Source organism: Oncorhynchus keta, chromosome 35 (genome assembly GCF_023373465.1).
Source record: "Oncorhynchus keta strain PuntledgeMale-10-30-2019 chromosome 35, Oket_V2, whole genome shotgun sequence".
NCBI lineage: Eukaryota > Metazoa > Chordata > Actinopteri > Salmoniformes > Salmonidae > Oncorhynchus > Oncorhynchus keta.
The window spans coordinates 4,524,994-4,545,703 of NC_068455.1; the positions used below are offsets into that span (position 1 = coordinate 4,524,994).

At 44.2% G+C, this 20,710-nt stretch overlaps 2 protein-coding genes and 1 long non-coding RNA gene across 5 annotated transcripts in view; 1 reads left to right on the plus strand and 2 right to left on the minus strand.

Annotated features, from left to right (window-relative positions):
• LOC118368003 (BRD4-interacting chromatin-remodeling complex-associated protein-like) overlaps positions 1-8,085 on the minus strand; it is a 31,028-nt gene extending 22,943 nt beyond the window's left edge. The window contains exons 1-2 of the mRNA XM_052495840.1: positions 7,767-8,085; positions 6,226-6,448 (exon numbers count right to left, since the gene is read on the minus strand). Coding sequence (XP_052351800.1) covers positions 6,226-6,246 — 21 coding nt within the window. The 5' untranslated portion in view covers positions 6,247-6,448; positions 7,767-8,085. The remainder of the gene's footprint in view (positions 1-6,225; positions 6,449-7,766) is intronic.
• Positions 8,086-9,826: 1,741 nt separating this feature from the next.
• On the minus strand, positions 9,827-20,007 carry LOC127915725 (enhancer of rudimentary homolog). Its single transcript, XM_052496104.1, has 4 exons — positions 19,898-20,007; positions 11,200-11,287; positions 10,901-11,021; positions 9,827-10,343 (listed from the first exon to the last, which is right to left on the minus strand). The coding sequence occupies exons 1-4, from the start codon at positions 19,898-19,900 to the stop codon at positions 10,241-10,243; spliced, it is 315 nt and encodes a 104-aa protein (XP_052352064.1). The 5' UTR covers positions 19,901-20,007; the 3' UTR covers positions 9,827-10,240.
• LOC127915726 (uncharacterized) lies at positions 11,241-12,088 on the plus strand. 3 transcript variants are annotated; one of them, XR_008091794.1, is made up of 3 exons: positions 11,241-11,382; positions 11,497-11,612; positions 11,689-12,088. It is a non-coding gene; the product is annotated as an uncharacterized LOC127915726 (long non-coding RNA). The 3 variants fall into 3 exon arrangements; XR_008091796.1 differs by having other exon boundaries at positions 11,300-11,458; XR_008091795.1 differs by having other exon boundaries at positions 11,300-11,420.
• Positions 20,008-20,710: the final 703 nt, after the last annotated feature.

The following is a 20,710-nucleotide window of genomic DNA, read 5'->3' on the forward strand; positions in this document are numbered from 1 at the left end:
CAGGAAACACAGGGATAAATACACTGGTACAGAGAGACAGGAAACACAGGGATAAATACACTGGTACAGAGAGACAGGAAACACAGGGATAAATACACTGGTACAGAGAGACAGGAAACACAGGGATAAATACACTGGTACAGAGAGACAGGAAACACAGGGATAAATACACTGGTACAGAGAGACAGGAAACACAGGGATAAATACACTGGTACAGAGAGACAGGAAACACAGGGATAAATACACTGGTACAGAGAGACAGGAAACACAGGGATAAATACACTGGTACAGAGAGACAGGAAACACAGGGATAAATACACTGGTACAGAGAGACAGGAAACACAGGGATGAATACACTGGTACAGAGAGACAGGAAACACAGGGATAAATACACTGGTACAGAGAGACAGGAAACACAGGGATAAATACACTGGTACAGAGAGACAGGAAACACAGGGATAAATACACTGGTACAGAGAGACAGGAAACACAGGGATAAATACACTGGTACAGAGAGACAGGAAACACAGGGATAAATACACTGGTACAGAGAGACAGGAAACACAGGGATGAATACACTGGTACAGAGAGACAGGAAACACAGGGATAAATACACTGGTACAGAGAGACAGGAAACACAGGGATAAATACACTGGCACAGAGAGACAGGAAACACAGGGATGAATACACTGGTACAGAGAGACAGGAAACACAGGGATAAATACACTGGTACAGAGAGACAGGAAACACAGGGATAAATATACTGGTACAGAGAGACAGGAAACACAGGGATAAATACACTGGCACAGAGAGACAGGAAACACAGGGATAAATACACTGGTACAGAGACAGGAAATACAGGGATAAATACACTGGTACAGAGAGACAGGAAACACAGGGATAAATACACTGGTACAGAGAGACAGGAAACACAGGGATAAATACACTGGCACAGAGAGACAGGAAACACAGGGATAAATACACTGGTACAGAGAGACAGGAAACACAGGGATAAATACACTGGTACAGAGAGACAGGAAACACAGGGATAAATACACTGGTACAGAGAGACAGGAAACACAGGGATAAATACACTGGTACAGAGAGACAGGAAACACAGGGATAAATACACTGGTACAGAGAGACAGGAAATACAGGGATAAATACACTGGTACAGAGAGACAGGAAACACAGGGATAAATACACTGGTACAGAGAGACAGGAAACACAGGGATAAATACACTGGTACAGAGAGACAGGAAACACAGGGATAAATACACTGGTACAGATAGACAGGAAACACAGGGATAAATACACTGGTACAGAGAGACAGGAAACACAGGGATAAATACACTGGTACAGAGAGACAGGAAACACAGGGATAAATACACTGGTACAGAGAGACAGGAAACACAGGGATAAATACACTGGTACAGAGAGACAGGAAACACAGGGATAAATACACTGGTACAGAGAGACAGGAAACACAGGGATAAATACACTGGAACAGAGAGACAGGACACACAGGGATAAATACACTGGCACAGAGAGACAGGAAACACAGGGATAAATACACTGGTACAGAGAGACAGGAAACACAGGGATAAATACACTGGTACAGAGAGACAGGAAACACAGGGATAAATACACTGGTACAGAGAGACAGGAAACACAGGGATAAATACACTGGTACAGAGAGACAGGAAACACAGGGATAAATACACTGGTACAGAGAGACAGGAAACACAGGGATAAATACACTGGTACAGAGAGACAGGAAACACAGGGATAAATACACTGGTACAGAGAGACAGGAAACACAGGGATAAATACACTGGTACAGAGAGACAGGAAACACAGGGATAAATACACTGGTACAGAGAGACAGGAAACACAGGGATAAATACACTGGTACAGAGAGACAGGAAACACAGGGATAAATACACTGGTACAGAGAGACAGGAAACACAGGGATGAATACACTGGTACAGAGAGACAGGAAACACAGGGATAAATACACTGGTACAGAGAGACAGGAAACACAGGGATAAATACACTGGCACAGAGAGACAGGAAACACAGGGATGAATACACTGGTACAGAGAGACAGGAAACACAGGGATAAATACACTGGTACAGAGAGACAGGAAACACAGGGATAAAAACACTGGTACAGAGAGACAGGAAACACAGGGATAAATACACTGGCACAGAGAGACAGGAAACACAGGGATAAATACACTGGCACAGAGAGACAGGAAACACAGGGATAAATACACTGGCACAGAGAGACAGGAAACACAGGGATAAATACACTGGCACAGAGAGACAGGAAACACAGGGATAAATACACTGGCAGAGAGACAGGAAACACAGGGATAAATACACTGGTAGAGAGAGACAGGAAACACAGGGATAAATACACTGGCACAGAGAGACAGGAAACACAGGGATAAATACACTGGCATAGAGAGACAGGAAACACAGGGATAAATACACTGGCACAGAGAGAAAGGAAACACAGGGATAAATACACTGGCACAGAGAGACAGGAAACACAGGGATAAATACACTGGCACAGAGAGACAGGAAACACAGGGATAAATACACTGGCACAGAGAGACAGGAAACACAGGGATAAATACACTGGCACAGAGAGACTGGAAACACAGGGATAAATACACTGGCACAGAGAGACAGGAAACACAGGGATAAATACACTGGCACAGAGAGACAGGAAACACAGGGATAAATACACTGGCACAGAGAGACAGGAAACACAGGGATAAATACACTGGGGAAAATGAGCAACACCTGGAGGGGGTGGAGACAATCACAAGGACAGGTGAAACAGATCAGGGTGTGACAAAAACAGTGGACCACAAGATGAAGTGTAGGAATGGCTGACTGCAGGGTGCAAACTCCATCAAGAAGGTGTGTGGAAATACAACCGGGAGATGTGTAGCGCCAAATGCACTCCTACCCTATTTGATGACACAGATCCACTCTTTGGAACACATTGGTGTGGACAAGATAGTTTATCGTTTTTGTGGGCAAATGGTGGAGTCCTGGTGTGTGGCAAGAGGCTGAAGCTGTTGTGGGGAATTGCAACATGTGTACGGAAAACAACACCAAGGGACAAGTGAGCCCCACCAGGACCCATCAGACATCTACAGCTTGATTACATCACGCTGCTCAAATGTAAAGGACAGGAAGATGTGCTGGTCGTTTGTTGATCGTTTCTCACGACGGGTTGGAGCCTACCCTACTAAGAAAGGAACTGCACAACACACAGCTAAAATTCTGATTCCAGAAATCATTCCCGGGTGGGGATTTCCGGAACAATTAGATTAGTTGTTAGGAAAGTTGTTTGAAATGTTTGGACCAAGTTTACAGGTAACTTATTAGATCAGTTTTAGTCATGTTGAGCGAGTTGGAACCGGTGTTTTTCTGGATCAAACGCGCCAAATAAATGGATATTTTGGGGATATAATGACAGAATTTATCGAACAAAAGGACCATTTGTAATGTAACTGGGACTTTTTGGAGTGCCAACAGAAGAAGATCGTCAAAGGTAAGGCATGAATTATATCGTTATTTCTGAGTTTTGTGTTGCGCCTGGCGGGTTGAATTATGACTGTCATGTGTTTGTCCTCTGATAATCACATGGTCTGCTTTCGCCGTAAAGCCTTTTTGAAATCTGACACCGTGGATTAACAAGAAGTTAAGCTTCATTTTGATTGATTTATTATTTCTGCAATTTCATTGGATGTTCCGCTAGAGGTTGAGTATAACTTTCTAATGCAGTAGGACAAATCAGACAAGTAAAAGAATAACTCCAGAGAGGGGGACATGACGGGTACCAGGACCGTGGGTGATGGTTAAAAAATAAATAATGTAACAGAGACATTAGGGCCAAAATGGGAAGGTCCTTTATCAAGTTTTGCTCATAATGAGGTCAGCAGTAAAAGTCCAGGGAAAATCACAGATGGATACATGTCCTTCTGTAGCTCAGTTGGTAGAGCATGGCGCTTGTAACGCCAGGGTAGTGGGTTCGATTCCCGGGACCACCCATACGTAGAATGTATGCACACATGACTGTAAGTCGCTTTGGATAAAAGCGTCTGCTAAATGGCATATATATTATTATTATATTATCGCAAGGTCCATTTTGATGACTAAGCTGAGCCTGGATAATAGAGAACTGATTGATTAGCAATCGAGGGCCAATCTCAGGTGAAGAAGCATGGTAAAGATGATCAGAACCTGATAAGCTTCTATACTGTATACCTTCTATACTGCATACCTTCTATACTGTATACCTTCTATACTGTATACCTTCTATACTGTATACCTTCTATACTGTATACCTTCTATACTGTATAATATGGCGACTGTATACCACAGTCGCCATATTAGGTTTATCTATACTCCCGGTCAAAAGTTTTAGAACACCTACTCATTCAAGGGGTTTTCTTTATTTTTACTATTTTCTACGTTGTAGAATAATAGTTAAGGCATCAACGCTATGAAATAACACACATGGAATCATGTAGCAACCAAGAAAGTGTTAAATATATTTTATATTTGAGATCCTTCATAGAGCCACCCTTTGCCTTGATAACAGCTTTGCACACTCTTGGCATTCTCTCAACCAGCTTCACATGGAATGCTTTTCCAACAGTCCTGAAGGAGTTCCCACATATGCTGAGCACTTGTTGGCTGCTTTTCCTTCACTCTGCTGTCCGACTCATCCCAAAACATCTCAATTTGGTTGAGGTCGGGGGAATGTGGAGGCCAGGTCCTCTGATGCAGCACTCAATCACTCTCCTTCTTGGTCAAATAGCAGTTACACAGCTTGGAGGTGTGTTGGGTCATTGTCATGTTGAAAAACAAACAAAAGTCCCACTAAGCCCAAACCAGAAGGGATGGCGCAACGTTGCAGAATGCTGTGGTAGCCATGCTGGTCAAGTGTGCCTTGATTTCTAAATAAATCACAGACAGTGTCATCAGCAAAGCAGCCCAACACCATAACACCTCTTCCTCCATGCTTCACGGTGGGAAATACACATGCAGAGATCATCCGTTCACACACACCACATCTCACAAAGACATGGCGGTTGGAACCAAAAAACTCAAATTTGGACTCCAGACCAAAAGGACAGATTTCCACCGGTCTAATGTCCATTGCTTGTGTTTCTGGGCCAAAGCAAGTCTCTTTTTCTTATTGGTGTCCTTTAGTAGTGATATCTTTGCAGCAATTTGACAACAAAGGCCTGATTCACACAGTCTCCTCTGAACAGTTGATGTTGAGATGTGTCTGTTACTTGAACTCTGTGAAGCATTTATTTGGGCTGCAATTTCTGAGGCTGGTAACTCTAATGAACTTATCCTCTACAGCAGAGGTAACTCTGGGTCTTCCATTCCTGTGGCGGTCCTCATGAGAGCCAGTTTCATCATAGCGTTTGATGGTTTTGGCGACTGCACTTGAAGGATTTTTCAAAGTTCTTGAAATGTTCTGGATTGACTGACCTTCATGTCTTAAATTAATGATGGATTGTCATTTCTCTTTGCTTATTTGAGCTGTTCTTGCCATAATATGGACTTGCCCTTTACCAAATAGGGCTACCCCCCCCACCTTGTCACAATACAACTGATTGCCTCAAATGCATTAAGAGGAAATACATTCCACAAATTAACTTGTAACAAGACACACCTGTTCATTGAAATCTATTCCAGGTGACTACCTCATGAAGCTTGTTGAGAGAATGCCAAGAGTGTGCTAAGCTGTCACCAAGGCAAAGGGTGGCAATTTGAAGAATCAAAAATATAAAATATATTTAGATTTAACACTTATTTGGTTACTACATTATTCCATATGTGTTATGTCACAGTTTTGAAGTATTTCTACAATGTAGAAAATAGTCAAAATAAAGAAAAACCCTGGAATGAGTAGGTGTGTCCTAACTTTTGACTGGTACTGTATATATCTGGTGTGAAGGGCACCCCATAACCTTCCTCCTTCAGTGGTTTAACAGAGTGAAACATACTATATCTCTGGTGTGAAGGGCACCCCATAACCTTCCTCCTTCAGTGGTTTAACAGAGTGAAACATACTATATCTCTGGTGTGAAGGGCACCCCATAACCTTCCTCCTTCAGTGGTTTAACAGAGTGAAACATACTATATCTCTGGTGTGAAGGGCACGGATGGATTCAGACCTACTTCATATGCTGGAGGCCCCATACAGAGGTGTCACGCTGAGTTCTCCTGGGGGGCCTCATGGGAACCTCTGCCTTGGGTTTGAGGATTCAGAAGCTCCAGAGGCTCCAGGGGATTAGAGGCTGGCAGCAAAGCGGTGCCCAGTTGAGGAGGCAGGACTGTGGGGAAGGTCCTCGGTCTGACGGGGCATCCCTGGATCTCACAACGGCGCGGACTAAGGCAGGTCCTAAGGGCACAACATGGGGTTATTTAAAGTTACTACTAAAGTCTTACAGCACCAGTCCTCTGCTTTAGACCTTATGTCTGTTACCCACAACAGTCCAGGCTTAGTCCTCTCAGGACATCTCTCGTAATGAATATGTCGTTTGGTTACTGTATTCTATAGAAATGACAGCAACCAAATATATTATGTGTGTCGCTTGGATTCTTATTTGCATCCAAAACATGTGTGTTTTTATTTAACGAGGCAAGTCAGTTAAGAACAAATTCTTATTTACAATGACGACCTAGCCCGGCCAAACCCCGGACGACTCGGGGCCAATTGTGCGCCGCCCTATGGGACTCCCAATTACGTCCGGTTGTGATACAGCCTGGAATCGAACCAGACACATCTAGCACTGAGATGTAGTGCCTTAGACCGCTGATCTACTCGGGAGCCCCAACACATTGATTGCTGTGTTGTATGATGTATGTGTGATACATTACAGCCCAGTACAACAGATGTGTAGGGTGATTACAGACATGAATGGGTGTCCATTAGACCATATCAATGGCATGTAGCAACAGTAACCACACAATAACAGGCAATATCAATGGCTTTGAACATCATATTTTATGTTGTGGGAAATGGTTGATATGATTCTGTTTATATGCCATTTTCCTATGTTATGGGCTTTAAAATGTAGGGGAGAAAAATAGTATCCTATTTGAAAACAGATTCTTCTGGGCGATTGTGGTGGAGATGGGTACCCCCAAAACACCCTCTCCCTTTAAGCGAGCAGTCTTGAGAAGCGAGTGCGAATTAACCCATAACACATTGTAACAACATTAGGCTACTCGCTCCATTTCCTACCCCTCTCGCTCAATTTCCAGGGGAGGTCCCTTAAAATAGACCGACCTCCTCCACCGATCTGTCATATTTTTGTTTTGTTTACAACCACAACACACACCCGCCACGGTAAACGGTAAACGTTACCGCAGCGAGCATTGAATTAAAAACGACCGACCTCGAACCATCCCGCACAATTTAAACGTTGATCTATATATGTCTTAGATAATACACTGGTGTTTTTGTCGTTATATTTTGAATAAGCTATACACTGTACATTTGGTGGTGAGAGTTAGATCTCACATCTAAAATAATGTACAGATAGTTGCTATGGATGGTGGTGATGCTTATTTCTTTCGAGAGGTGAGAGAGAGGGGGGACAGCGGAAAACAACAAAGGATGCTGTGTAAATATAGCTACAGACTCCTTCGTCCACAGTCTCCTTCTGCCATTAGAGAAAATTCCCGCAATTCAACTTAGGAAAAAAAAAACTCACCCTTTTCTTCTTTTGTGGTTTTATTGTCCTGTCAGCAAGGCGGGCCTCTGCGCCATCGATTCTCTCTCAGTGGTCTTTTGAGATGCTAAAGAGGAGGGGTGGGACTGGGGTGGGTGCGCGAAACAAGAGTGAGAGAGAGAGCCGACCAGAACACAAAAGGTAGAAAACAGTAGAAGGCAGCAATGTGGCCCAGCTGCCGCTACGTCCTTCAGTGGTGAAGAAGAGATGTGGCCCAGCTGCCGCTACGTCCTTCACTGGTGAAGAAGAGATGGGAACGCTGCATGTTCTCTCTCTCTTGTGTGCTCCTGTCATCATGCGGACGTTCTGCAAACGCTGCTTTAAATATCCCAGCTCTCTTGGATCATTTTCAGAGCTATTTCATTATGCATGTATGAGGACTACGGAAAGCCAATGGAAATACCTGTCCTCTAAAGATCTGACTTGCCCAGTTAAATAAAGGTTAAATAAATAAAAATATATAATTTTCATAGACCTATAATTCAGCTAGCGGTCTGATTTCTCATATATTCCAGTAGCGACGGTCTAAAATCATATCACGTTGCATACATTTACAATGAGTGATTCGTTAAAAGGCATCAATGACATTTGAAACATTTCCACATGTAAAATGTCCAGAAATGGCCTGGTGATAAAATAAATTACCCATGCAGCTAATTAAAACAGCGTCAAAATAGCCACTGACGGACAGGCCTTACCCCCATAATAAACCAAACGATATATGACTGAAATAATGCATCAATAAGTGCACATTAATATTTCAGTAAAGATCATTGAACTTCCCCTGATAAATATTATTTCAAAGTGAGCATCAAACTTCTCATTGATGCGAAAAAATATTAATTAAAAAGAAACAACCATTAGTATATCATTCTGTCAATATCCCTAAGGTTCTTACAATATAAACTCAGCAAAAAAAGAAATGCCCTCTCACTGTCAACTGCGTTTATTTTCAGCAAACTTAACATGTGTAAATATTTGTATGAACATAAGATTTAACAACTGAGACAAACTCAACAAATTCCACAGACATGTGACTAACAGAAATTGAATAATGTGTCCCTGAACAGGGGGGGGTGGTCAAAATCAGAAGTCAGTATCTGGTGTGGCCACCAGCTGCATTAAGTACTGCAGTGCATCTCCTCCTCATGGACTGCACCAGATTTGCCAGTTCTTGCTGTGAGATGTTACCCTACTCCACATCTTCCACCAAGGCACCTGCAGGTTCCCTGACATTTCTGGGGGGAATGGCCCTAGCCCTCACCCTCCGATCCAACAGGTCCCAGACGTGCTCAATGGGATTGAGATCCGGGCTCTTCGCTGGCCACGGCAGAACACTGACTGTATTACAGGAAATCACGCACAGAATGATCATTGTGGCTGGTGGCATTGTCATGCTGGAGGGTCATGTCAGGATGAGCCTGCAGGAAGGGTACCACGAGGGAGGATGTCTTCCCTGTAACACACAGCATCGTCATGCTGGAGGGTCATGTCAGGATGAGCCTGCAGGAAGGGTACCACATGAGGGAGGAGGATGTCTTCCCTGTAACACACAGCATTGTCATGCTGGAGGGTCATGTCAGGATGAGCCTGCAGGAAGGGTACCACGAGGGAGGATGTCTTCCCTGTAACGCACAGCGATGAGAATGCCTCATGATGCTGTGACACACCACTCCAGACCATGACGGACCCTCCACCTCGATCCCGCTCCAGAGTACAGGCCTCGGTGTAACGCTCATTCCTGAATTCTTAGTCTGTAAGATGTTAGTGTCTTAACAACCGTTCCACAGGTGCCCGCTCATTATGTTTATGGTTCATTGAACAAACATGGAAAAACAGTGTTTATTTAAACCCTTTACAATGAAGAGCTGTGAAATGATTTTTAATTTTTTACAAATTATCTTTGACAAGACAGGGTCCTGAAAAAGGGGACATTTCTTCTTTTTTTTTTTTTCTCCTGAGTTTAGTAGGAAATCAAAGTAGACCACAGTGGACAAGTCCTCTCCATAGGAGTACAGAACATTAAACACAAAAACCCAGAGTTTTTCTTGCTGTTTTTATTTTATTTAAGTAAAGACAAAATACATCTTCGTAAAGGAGGGGGGAAACAATTTTAAATACAAACAAAAAAATAATAAAATCACACTTCACCCCATCCTACTAGAAAAGTTCTCATCGAGACACCTTATAAAATAGTATAATATCCAGGACTCGTAACATAATTCAACCCTTCTCTATTCCTATCAAACCCCCCCTCCCGTCACAGATTGGTCGCGTTCCAGGCAGACTACATTGCAGGCAGAAGTCGCACTGCATCAACCAATGCCATTGACTACGCAGTTGTCATCAGATTGCTGTCTCGTAATGGATGTGGTTAGGTGACATGTTAAACCAGATGTGTTGCTATCTGGCATGAGTCTGCAGTGCAGTCCGCCTGGAACTAGAGGCTGTAGGTCTCATTTCCCAGCCTGTTGGGCCTGTCGTCGCAGCAACACGTAAATCTTCTCCTTGATCCAGTCCTTGTTGTACGGCTGGTACGTCTGTGTGTCCGCTCGGTACCTAGGAGGAGACAGACGGAACGATTTATTAAAACATGGGCTGGTACGTCTGTGTGTCCGCTCGGTACCTAGGAGGAGACAGACGGAACGATTTATTAAAACATGGGCTGGTACGTCTGTGTGTCCGCTCGGTACCTAGGAGGAGACAGACGGAACGATTTATTAAAACATGGGCTGGTACGTCTGTGTGTCCGCACGGTACCTAGCGGAGAAAGAGAGACTGAGTGTCCCCATCAAAATTGAGCCTTATGAGGCGATAGAAATCCTCAACCCTAGGATGTTTCTAACTTAGGTGACACTTCACTTAATACCTGCAGATCTAACACTGGTGTTACAGTGAACTATAAGACATTATAGGCATTCATAATACCCTTACAACAACTCTAACGCAAATTAAAACAACCAGGTTATTAATAATAATTATTATTTTTTAAATGTATGGCATTTGATATCGTTCAGACAGACTCATTCAGACGAAAGAACAACTAGGACTGGGAGACGTTCCAGGTTGCCTACACAGACAAGTTGCAACACCTCCTGGAACGCCCCCAGACTTACACCAAACAGCTGAGGTCAGCCAGGTCGTCGATGAAGTCAAACAGTTGACTGATGTCATAGGTGATGGATGGACTGTTTGGGTTCATTCTCTTTAGGTGTTCCTCGTACATCTTACACACACCTGGAAAAGAGATTTACAGATTAGTGATAAGTTTAGCCTGGTTGACCATCGAACAGCATTTAAATAAATAAATAAAAATCCATCACGTTGTTTATTTTGCTCAGCGGGTCAGTACTGTCTCACAGACGATGTGGGTTCTATATCCTCCTCTGTCAGTTTAGTTGGTTGTCAATTTTACCTTCCATGCACTCGTTGACTGATTCATAGTCAGCATACGTCCGTCCCTCTGGTCTCTTGGTGGGCTGGACCAACAGGATCGTGTGAGACTGCAACAACAACACATGATCTCACGTTATTGGTTACATGCATCCTAAACAACACAGGTGTAGACTAACAGTGAAATGCATCCTAAACAACACAGGTGTAGACTAACAGTGAAATGCATCCTAAACAACACAGGTGTAGACTAACAGTGAAATGCATCCTAAACAACACAGGTGTAGACTAACAGTGAAATGCATCCTAAACAAAACAGGTGTAGACTAACAGTGAAATGCATCCTAAACAAAAACAGGTGTAGACTAACAGTGAAATGCGTCCTAAACAAAAACAGGTGTAGACTAACAGTGAAATGCGTCCTAAACAAAACAGGTGTAGACTAACAGTGAAAAGCATCCTAAACAAAACAGGTGTAGACTAACAGTGAAATGCATCCTAAACAAAACAGGTGTAGACTAACAGTGAAATGCGTCCTAAACAAAACAGGTGTAGACTAACAGTGAAATGCGTCCTAAACAAAACAGGTGTAGACTAACAGTGAAAAGCTGATTTACGGGCCCTTTCCATCAATGCAGAGAGAGAAAAAAGATAAAGAATGAGGAACTAATACCCAATGAGTGCATCAAGTGTGGAAAATGCAGGCTAGACATCAGGCAAAAACAACATATGGCAAAAGGCATGTGCATCTGATGGACAAGGCACTGCATGGTCAATCTGACGTCTGCATTGGCCATTGAGCATTTACAATCATACGGCCTCTGTAGAAATCAGGCCATTCATACTTCTGGTCCTTCACGGAGCAGCACAGAGCTGTTGTCAAGGAAGTGAGTCTGTGTTTATACAGGACCTCCCGCTCCCACCAACCGATCATGTCTTACAGGCTGACGACACCACCTGCGTCACGCGTGCGTGAGCGTAGCAAAATAAATTTAGAAATCTACATTATTCAATTATTGCACCCACACTGCTCGAACATGCCAACGAACATCTGCCTTGCCAAGGGATAAAATAGTCAGTTATATTTCTGACGCAGATCTCGCTGCAAGTCCTGCCTCTCCCATCTCCTCATTGGTTATACCCACGTGGGTGACTGAAAGACGAACGAGGTCGGTGGAGGTAATGCACCTAATTTATGAAAGTTGCCAATCGCAATATAAAGTCCAGAGAAGAAAAAGCCTGGAAAGAAGAGAGATGACTACAAACGATTCGGTTGACCGTTTTAATGTGTGGAGTAATTGGCGGATTAGAGGACCTTGTGCATTTCAGGTAAAATAACAACTAAATGTTTATATCCCAGAACAAATGTGCTAGCAAGTGCAAGCTAGCTAAATAGTACAAGCTAGCTAGCAAGTGCAAGCTAGCTAAATAGGACAAGCTAGCTAGCAAGTGCAAGCTAGCTAAATAGGACAAGCTAGCTAGCTAAATTGCCATAAAATGTTTAATGCTTTTCGACCTGTCCCCAAATGAATATAATTGGTTCAGTTTGTTTTGATATTTTAACCTGCGTGTTGTGATCGTGTTTGGTGTGGGGGGATAAAATACATATATGCATGATGGCGCACGTGCGCAGCCGGGTTTGGTTTCCGTGTTACGCCTCACTCCCACCCCTATCTGAGATGTCTACGAAAGCCCTCATCCTCCACATACAACACCCGTTCTGCCAGTCACATTCTGTTAAAGGTCCCCAAAGCACACACATCCCTGGGTCGCTCCTCTTTTCAGTTCACTGAAGCTACCGACTGGAACGAGCTGCAACAAACACTCAAACTGGACAGTTTTATCTCCATCTCCTCATTCAGACTCAATCATGGACACTCTTACTGACAGTTGTGGCTGCTTTGCGTGATGTATTGTTGTCTCTACCTTCTTGCCCTTTGTGCTGTTGTCTGTGCCCAATAATGTTTGTACCATGTTTTGGGTTGTCATGTGTTGCTGCCATGCTGTGTTGTCATGTGTTGCTGCCATGCTGTGTTGTCATCTTAGGCCTCTCTTTATGTAGTGGTGTCTCTCGTCGTGATGTGTGTTTTGTCCTATATTCCCATCCCCGAAGGAGGCAGTCATTGTAAATAAGAATTTGTTCTTAACTGACTTCCCTAGTTAAATGAAAAATAACTACAAAAATGTTAATGTGGAGCGATACGGAACCCCAGGCCACACCCGGCAGACGGAACCCCAGGCCACACCCGGCAGACGGAACCCCAGGCCACACCCGGCAGACGGAACCCCAGGCCACACCCGGCAGACGGAACCCCAGGCCACACCCGGCAGACGGAACCCCAGTCCACACCCCGCAGACGGAACCCCAGGCCACACCCCGCAGACGGAACCCCAGGCCACACCCGGCAGACGGAACCCCAGGGCAGACGGAACCCCAGGCCACACCCGGCAGACGGAACCCCAGGCCACACCCCGCAGACGGAACCCCAGGCCACACCCGCAGACGGAACCCCAGGCCACACCCGGCAGACGGAACCCCAGGCCACACCCGGCAGACGGAACCCCAGGCCACACCCCGCAGACGGAACCCCAGGCCACACCCGGCAGACGGAACCCCAGGCCACACCCGGCAGACGGAACCCCAGGCCACACCCGGCAGACGGAACCCCAGGCCACACCCGGCAGACGGAACCCCAGGCCACACCCGGCAGACGGAACCCCAGGCCACACCCGGCAGACGGAACCCCAGGCCACACCAGGCAGACGGAACCCCAGGCCACACCCGGCAGACGGAACCCCAGGCCACATTTTTTGGAGCAAGCATAAAAATGTTTTTTTTTGCCGCAGAAATCCAACATTGGGCTGAATGAGACGCAGACCATGCAACAACAAAAAATATCTCTAGTTTAAATTTACAGATGATGAAGATAAAAAAAATAATTTAAAAAAATGTTTATTTAGATTGATTTTTATCCTTAAAATCTATTGATGTCAACGCCTCTGCAGCCTGAATGGAACCGGTCCAGAGGGATAAGGGGTGTATAGACGACGCGGTGATCAGTTGGTACGACGCGGCGATCAGTTGGTACGACGCGGCGATCAGTTGGTACGACGCGGCGATCAGTTGGTACGACGCGGCGATCAGTTGGTACGACGCGGCGATCAGTTGGTACGACGCGGCGATCAGTTGGTACGACGCGGCGATCAGTTGGTACGACGCGGCGATCAGTTGGTACGACGCGGCGATCAGTTGGTACGACGCGGCGATCAGTTGGTACGATGCGGTGTTCAGTTGGTACGATGCGGTGATCAGTTGGTACGATGCGGTGATCAGTTGGTGGCGATGCGGCGATCAGTTGGTACGATGCGGCGATCAGTTGGTACGATGCGGCGATCAGTTGGTACGATGCGGCGATCAGTTGGTACGACGCCGTGATCAGTTGGTACGACGCCGTGATCAGTTGGTACGATGCGGTGATCAGTTGGTACGATGCGGTGATCAGTTGGTACGATGCGGTGACCAGTTGGTACGATGCGGTGACCAGTTGGTACGATGCGGCGATCAGTTGGTACGACGCGGCGATCAGTTGGTACGACGCGGCGATCAGTTGGTACGACGCGGCGATCAGTTGGTACGACGCGGCGATCAGTTGGTACGACGCCGTGATCAGTTGGTACGACGCCGTGATCAGTTGGTACGATGCCGTGATCAGTTGGTACGACGCCGTGATCAGTTGGTACGATGCCGTGATCAGTTGGTACGACGCCGTGATCAGTTGGTACGACGCGGCGATCAGTTGGTACGACGCCGTGATCAGTTGGTACGACGCCGTGATCAGTTGGTACGACGCCGTGATCAGTTGGTACGACGCCGTGATCAGTTGGTACGACGCCGCGATCAGTTGGTACGACGCCGCGATCAGTTTACGACGCGGCGATCAGTTGGTACGACGCGGCGATCAGTTGGTACGACGCGGCGATCAGTTGGTACGACGCCGTGATCAGTTGGTACGATGCCGTGATCAGTTGGTACGATGCCGTGATCAGTTGGTACGCCGCGATCATTTGGTACGACGCCGCGATCAGTTTGCGATGCCGTGATCAGTTGGTGCGACGCCGTGATCAGTTGGGACGCCGTGATCAGTTGGTACGACGCGGCGATCAGTTGGTACGACGCCGTGATCAGTTGGTACGATGCCGTGATCAGTTGGTACGACGCCGTGATCAGTTGGTACGATGCCGTGATCAGTTGGTACGACGCCGTGATCAGTTGGTACGATGCGAGCGCTTATTTCAAAAGGAACCGTAAGACAGAGATAGACATGCTGCTGTTTTAATATGGTGAAACGCCTCTCATTTTACTACGGGTCCGTCGTGGTTCAGTGTAGCCGAGTTACGCTAATATATTTGAGACCAGTATATTGCATTTAAAATGTACTCTTTTGACTTAATAAGTTAAATATATTTTGGGAGTAGTAAAACAGGGAAACAACGAGTGCCAGACAGATCTCAATAGAACAGAGGCGTGCTTCATTTACAACCTAAATGACTGGGAACATCTGGTTATTATCAGTGTTTGGAAAACATGGAGCTCGTTGATAATACAGACCATGGGGGGGGGGGGCTGTGTAGGCTATGCGATTTAATACGGAGAGAAGTTTATAGTATATTTAATTACTGTTCAACTCTGGGTGGTTCAAGCCCTGAATTATGATTGGCTGACAGCTGTGGTATATCAGACAGTACACCACGGGTTTAAGAAACCATTTTATTTTTACTGCTCTAATTACGTTGGTAACCAGTTTATAATAGCAGTAAGGCACCTCGGGTGTTTGTGGTATATGGCCAATATACCACGGCTAAGGGGCTGTATCCAGGCACTCCGTAACTAAGAACAGCCCTTAGCCGTGGAATACTGGCCATATACACCACACCTCCTCGGGGCGTATTGCTTATAGTATTTCTAGTAGTAGCCATATAAACAGCCAGAGAAATGAATTGTTCTGCCTAACTGGCCTCGTTAACTGATTTGTTAGGATTTCCTTGTGATCAGAACACAAACACAAACTTATTTTCCTCAACTAGAGATTTAAATAAAATGGTGTTTCTTTTGAAAGGGATGTTCCTGGCTGACATGAAAAATACATTTAAAAGGCGACGGAGGCACATCTCTTTTATGTACAGTTCTGGTTGCCGTGGTTACCACAAAACGCAGGCCGTTGAATGCTACCCGACTCGACTCGGTGAAGTTGCATAAGTAGTACTACAGTATCACAGCCAGGTCAAACATGTGTGTGTTTGTGAGTCAGATTATCCAGTGGCCACAGCAACACTGTCTTTCTCGGTCTCCCCTTCCAGGGGGGCAGCAGAGGACACCCTGGCCAGGCACCTGGATATACCTGTCCCCCCCCTCCTCTACCTGATACCTGCCTCCATTGGTTCTTTCTCCCCCTCACTGCCACACACCCAGAAACATGAAGACCATGACATCTTTATGAAAAGCCATCTGCCCAGTCTTTGTACTTTCTACATAGTCATTATGGATATTATCTGAGCCTGCTGGCCATTGTTACCTCTTTTGCTCTTTCCTTATTAAAAATGGCAAATGAAGGAAGAATATGCTTTCAATTTTAAACTAAAGACATTGTTAAAGAGAATTTAATGTATGCTTTTTTTTTTACACGGGCCTATAACTCTGTCATTATAGCAAAGCAAAATAAAGATGTGTGCAAACTGGGAGTGTTCACTTTTCTCCCCAAATGATTTCCCAAGGAAAGAGGTATTTACTCTGTTATTCCATGTCAAGGCTCGACGAGGCTGAATAGCAACAACACAACACAACTAATTCCTCACATTGGTACAAGAATGTTCAGTCTGTTGAATATTCCATCAATGAAAAGATGGATTCACGGTTTTATTAAACCTACAAAAAAAGGATTCACGGTTTTATTAAACCTACAAAAAAAGGATTCACGGTTTTATTAAACCTACAAAAAAAGGATTCACGGTTTTATTAAACCTACAAAAAAAGGATTCACGGTTTTATTAAACCTACAAAAAAAGGATTCACAGTTTTATTAAACCTACAAAAAAAGGATTCACGGTTTTATTAAACCTTTTTTATTTTTTTATTTGACCTTTATTTAACAAGGCAAGTCAGTTAAGAACACATTCTTATTTTCAATGACGGCCTGGGAACAGTGGGTTAACTGCCTGTTCAGGGGCAGAACGACAGATTTGTACCTTGTCAGCTCGGGGTTTGAACTCGCAACCTTCCGGTTACTAGTCCAACGCTCTAACCACTAGGCTACTCTGCCGCCCCGGCACGGTTTTATTAAACCTACAAAAAAGGAACTTGATCAAATAGTCATTGCCAGTTTTTATTTTATTCAAACAATAAATAATTAACAGTCACAGCCTCTCCCCCTTTGTTTGCTTAACTGGGGGTGGAGAAATGGTTTCCTATAGGCTGGGTGAGGCTCAACAGGCATAATGGGTTCCAAAGGGCACCCTATTCCCTACAACTGTCCCTGTATAATGTACTACATTTGACCAGAGCCTTAAGGGCCCGGGTCAGCATTAGTGCACTATGTATAGGGAATAAGGTGCCCTATTGGGGACACAGCCCGTCTGTTGACGAAGCACCCTGAAATCAATCCCTCTCCTCATCCCTCGTCCATCCCTCTCCTCATGGATATCCAAGCATTGGCTCGAGCTACTTTACACCATCGTTAAATCCCTGAGATTAGAAGAAAGGTGGCACAGCTGTCTAAGGCGCTGCATCTCAGTGCTAGAGGTGTCACTGGTTCAAATCCAGGCTGTATCACAACCCGGACGTGATTGGGAGTCCCATAGGGGCGACGCACAATTGGCCCAGCGTCGTCCGGGTTTGGCCGGTGTAGGCCGTCATTGTAAATAAGGATCTGTTCTTAACTGACTTGCCTAGTTAAATAAAGGTTAAATTGTTTTAAATTGTGCAAGTCCACACTTTGGGAGAAGGACAATAGATATGCAGCCAATGTTAATGGTCACACCTTTTAGTCATTAGTTTAAAATATAAATATACATTAAAAAGGTTTTCTATAAAAGGGCAAATAATAAAAGTTGTTGCTGTAGTTGGTAAGACAACGGAGAGTATAGGTTCATTATGGACTTCGAGAAACTTGTGGTAAACACCACCACACTCAGGCAGAAAACAGAATGTTCTATTCTCAACCCAAATGTTCTATTCTCAACCCAAATGTTCTATTCTCAACCCAACCCAAATGTTCTATTCTCAACCCAACCCAAATGTTCTATTCTCAACCCAAATGTTCTCAACCCAAATGTTCTCAACCCAAATGTTCTCAACCCAAATGTTCTCAACCCAAATGTTCTCAACCCAAATGTTCTATTCTCAACCCGAATGTTCTATTCTCAACCCGAATGTTCTATTCTCAACCCGAATGTTCTATTCTCAACCCGAATGTTCTATTCTCAACCCGAATGTTCTATTCTCAACCCAAATGTTCTATTCTCCACCAGACCCATCTTTTCAACAAATACACCATTTAATTCTCTCTCCATTTACATTTAGAATGTATTCCAGATTAACCAGTTCCCATTACAAGAAAAAGATTCCAGTCAGAGTGCAGTATAACTGCAAATACTGCATCCAAATTATTTTATTTTTTACTGCATTAATTTTGTAGTGTAGCCACAGTTACAATGCAGTATAATTGCAGTTACTCTGTAATTACTGTGTCCAAAATACCAGTCGACTGAAGTTACTGCACTTTCAAAACTGCTCTCTTGTTTTGTAAGGGTCCCAGTCATTTATGTAGTAAACACCCACTCTCTGGTTTATTATATTGTGAACTGTCTGGGACTCCATGGTTTCCCCTGTTTAGGTCTACTACTCACAGATACTTGACTTAAGTCAAAAACGAAATTAACTGCAATACACTGGTCTCAAATACATTAGCATAATCGGAATACACAGAACCAAGGCGGCCCCATTGTAAAATGATATGCGGTTCACCATATTAAAACGCGTCCCAGGGCAACATGCTTCGCTCTGCCCACTGGGGCGAGGCTTACGGGGCATTTTTTGAAGTGAGCGCTGGTATCGTCATATTTCAACCGATCAAGTTGGCTGCATACACCGGTTGCATACATTCCCCTCGGACGGTTAAATGACACGACTCAACATCGCCATCTACCGGTCTTTGAACTAACACGACCTATGAGTAACGAGTACAACTGTATATATTACTTTGAAGAGCATCAATAAAATGCTTTAATTTCAGTAACTTAATATTTCTAGACGACCTCAGTCAAAGTTATGAGCTGGATCATCCTGCAACACAGGACCAAAAGCCAGGCATCTGTTTCGCTACCATCCCCCATTGATACAATTATTGTTGTCGCTAACTAAAAACGTTAGTACTGGAACTAGGCGTAACTCGGAATTTAACAGAGACACGTCAATGAACACGCAGACTACAACATCTAGTTGAAGATTAATACAACACCATGTAATATGTCAGACTGGTTTATAACCAAGACGTTTAAAAACAACACACTTCGCTAGCTAGCTAACGCGTTAGCATCCGTTGATTGACATGCACGCAACATTTCAAAAGGCTAGCCAGCAATCAAATATTTGTTTTATTTTTAACTCTGGAAAACCACTTAAACACAAATGTAGATATGCTATTTTAAAACAAACAAAAACTAACCATGTTTTGGATAATTCCTTCACCGAGGTCTTGGCGTAAGTAAAGTATCTTGTTCTATTCGATATCAGCTTCTCCTCACTAGTTACCACACCCACAAAGTCATAAACCCCGCCTATTTCTAAACAAAATTCTATGTTCTTAAAATTGTAATTAATACCCAACCTTAATAACCACATGGCTAACCGTATGTCTAACTCTAGCCTTCAATTAAGACCACAAAGCTAATTATTTTTGTTTTCATACATTTTTAACATTAAGCAAATTTCGACTTTGTGGCTGTGCTATAGGAAACGGTATCGGCCAAAAAAGTACTTCCGGGTCACGGAATTTCGGTCATTTCACAATAAAACTCACCTACGTAATAGTAAAAAAAAGGTGTAATTAACCTGTATTTATTCATGATATTCCGTATAAAAAATAATTGTCTAAACATGAACAATAATTCATATTTGTTCATATTAAGTGACATTTGCATTAAATTAAAACTATCTTTGCATTTGCGTTAAATTAAAACTATCTTTGCATTTGCATTAAAACTGACTATCCTACCGATCCTCGACTTTGGCGATGTCATCTACAAAATGGCTTCCAACACTCTTCTCAGCAAACTGGATGCAGTTTATCAGAGTGCCATCCACTTTGTTACTAAAGCACTTTACACCACCCACCACTGCGACCTGTATGCTCTAGTCGGCTGGCCCTCGCTCCATATTCGTCGCCAGACCCACTGGCTCCAGGTCATCTACAAGTCCATGCTAGGTAAAGCTCCGCCTTATCTCAGTTCACTGGTCACGATGGCTACACCCACCCGTA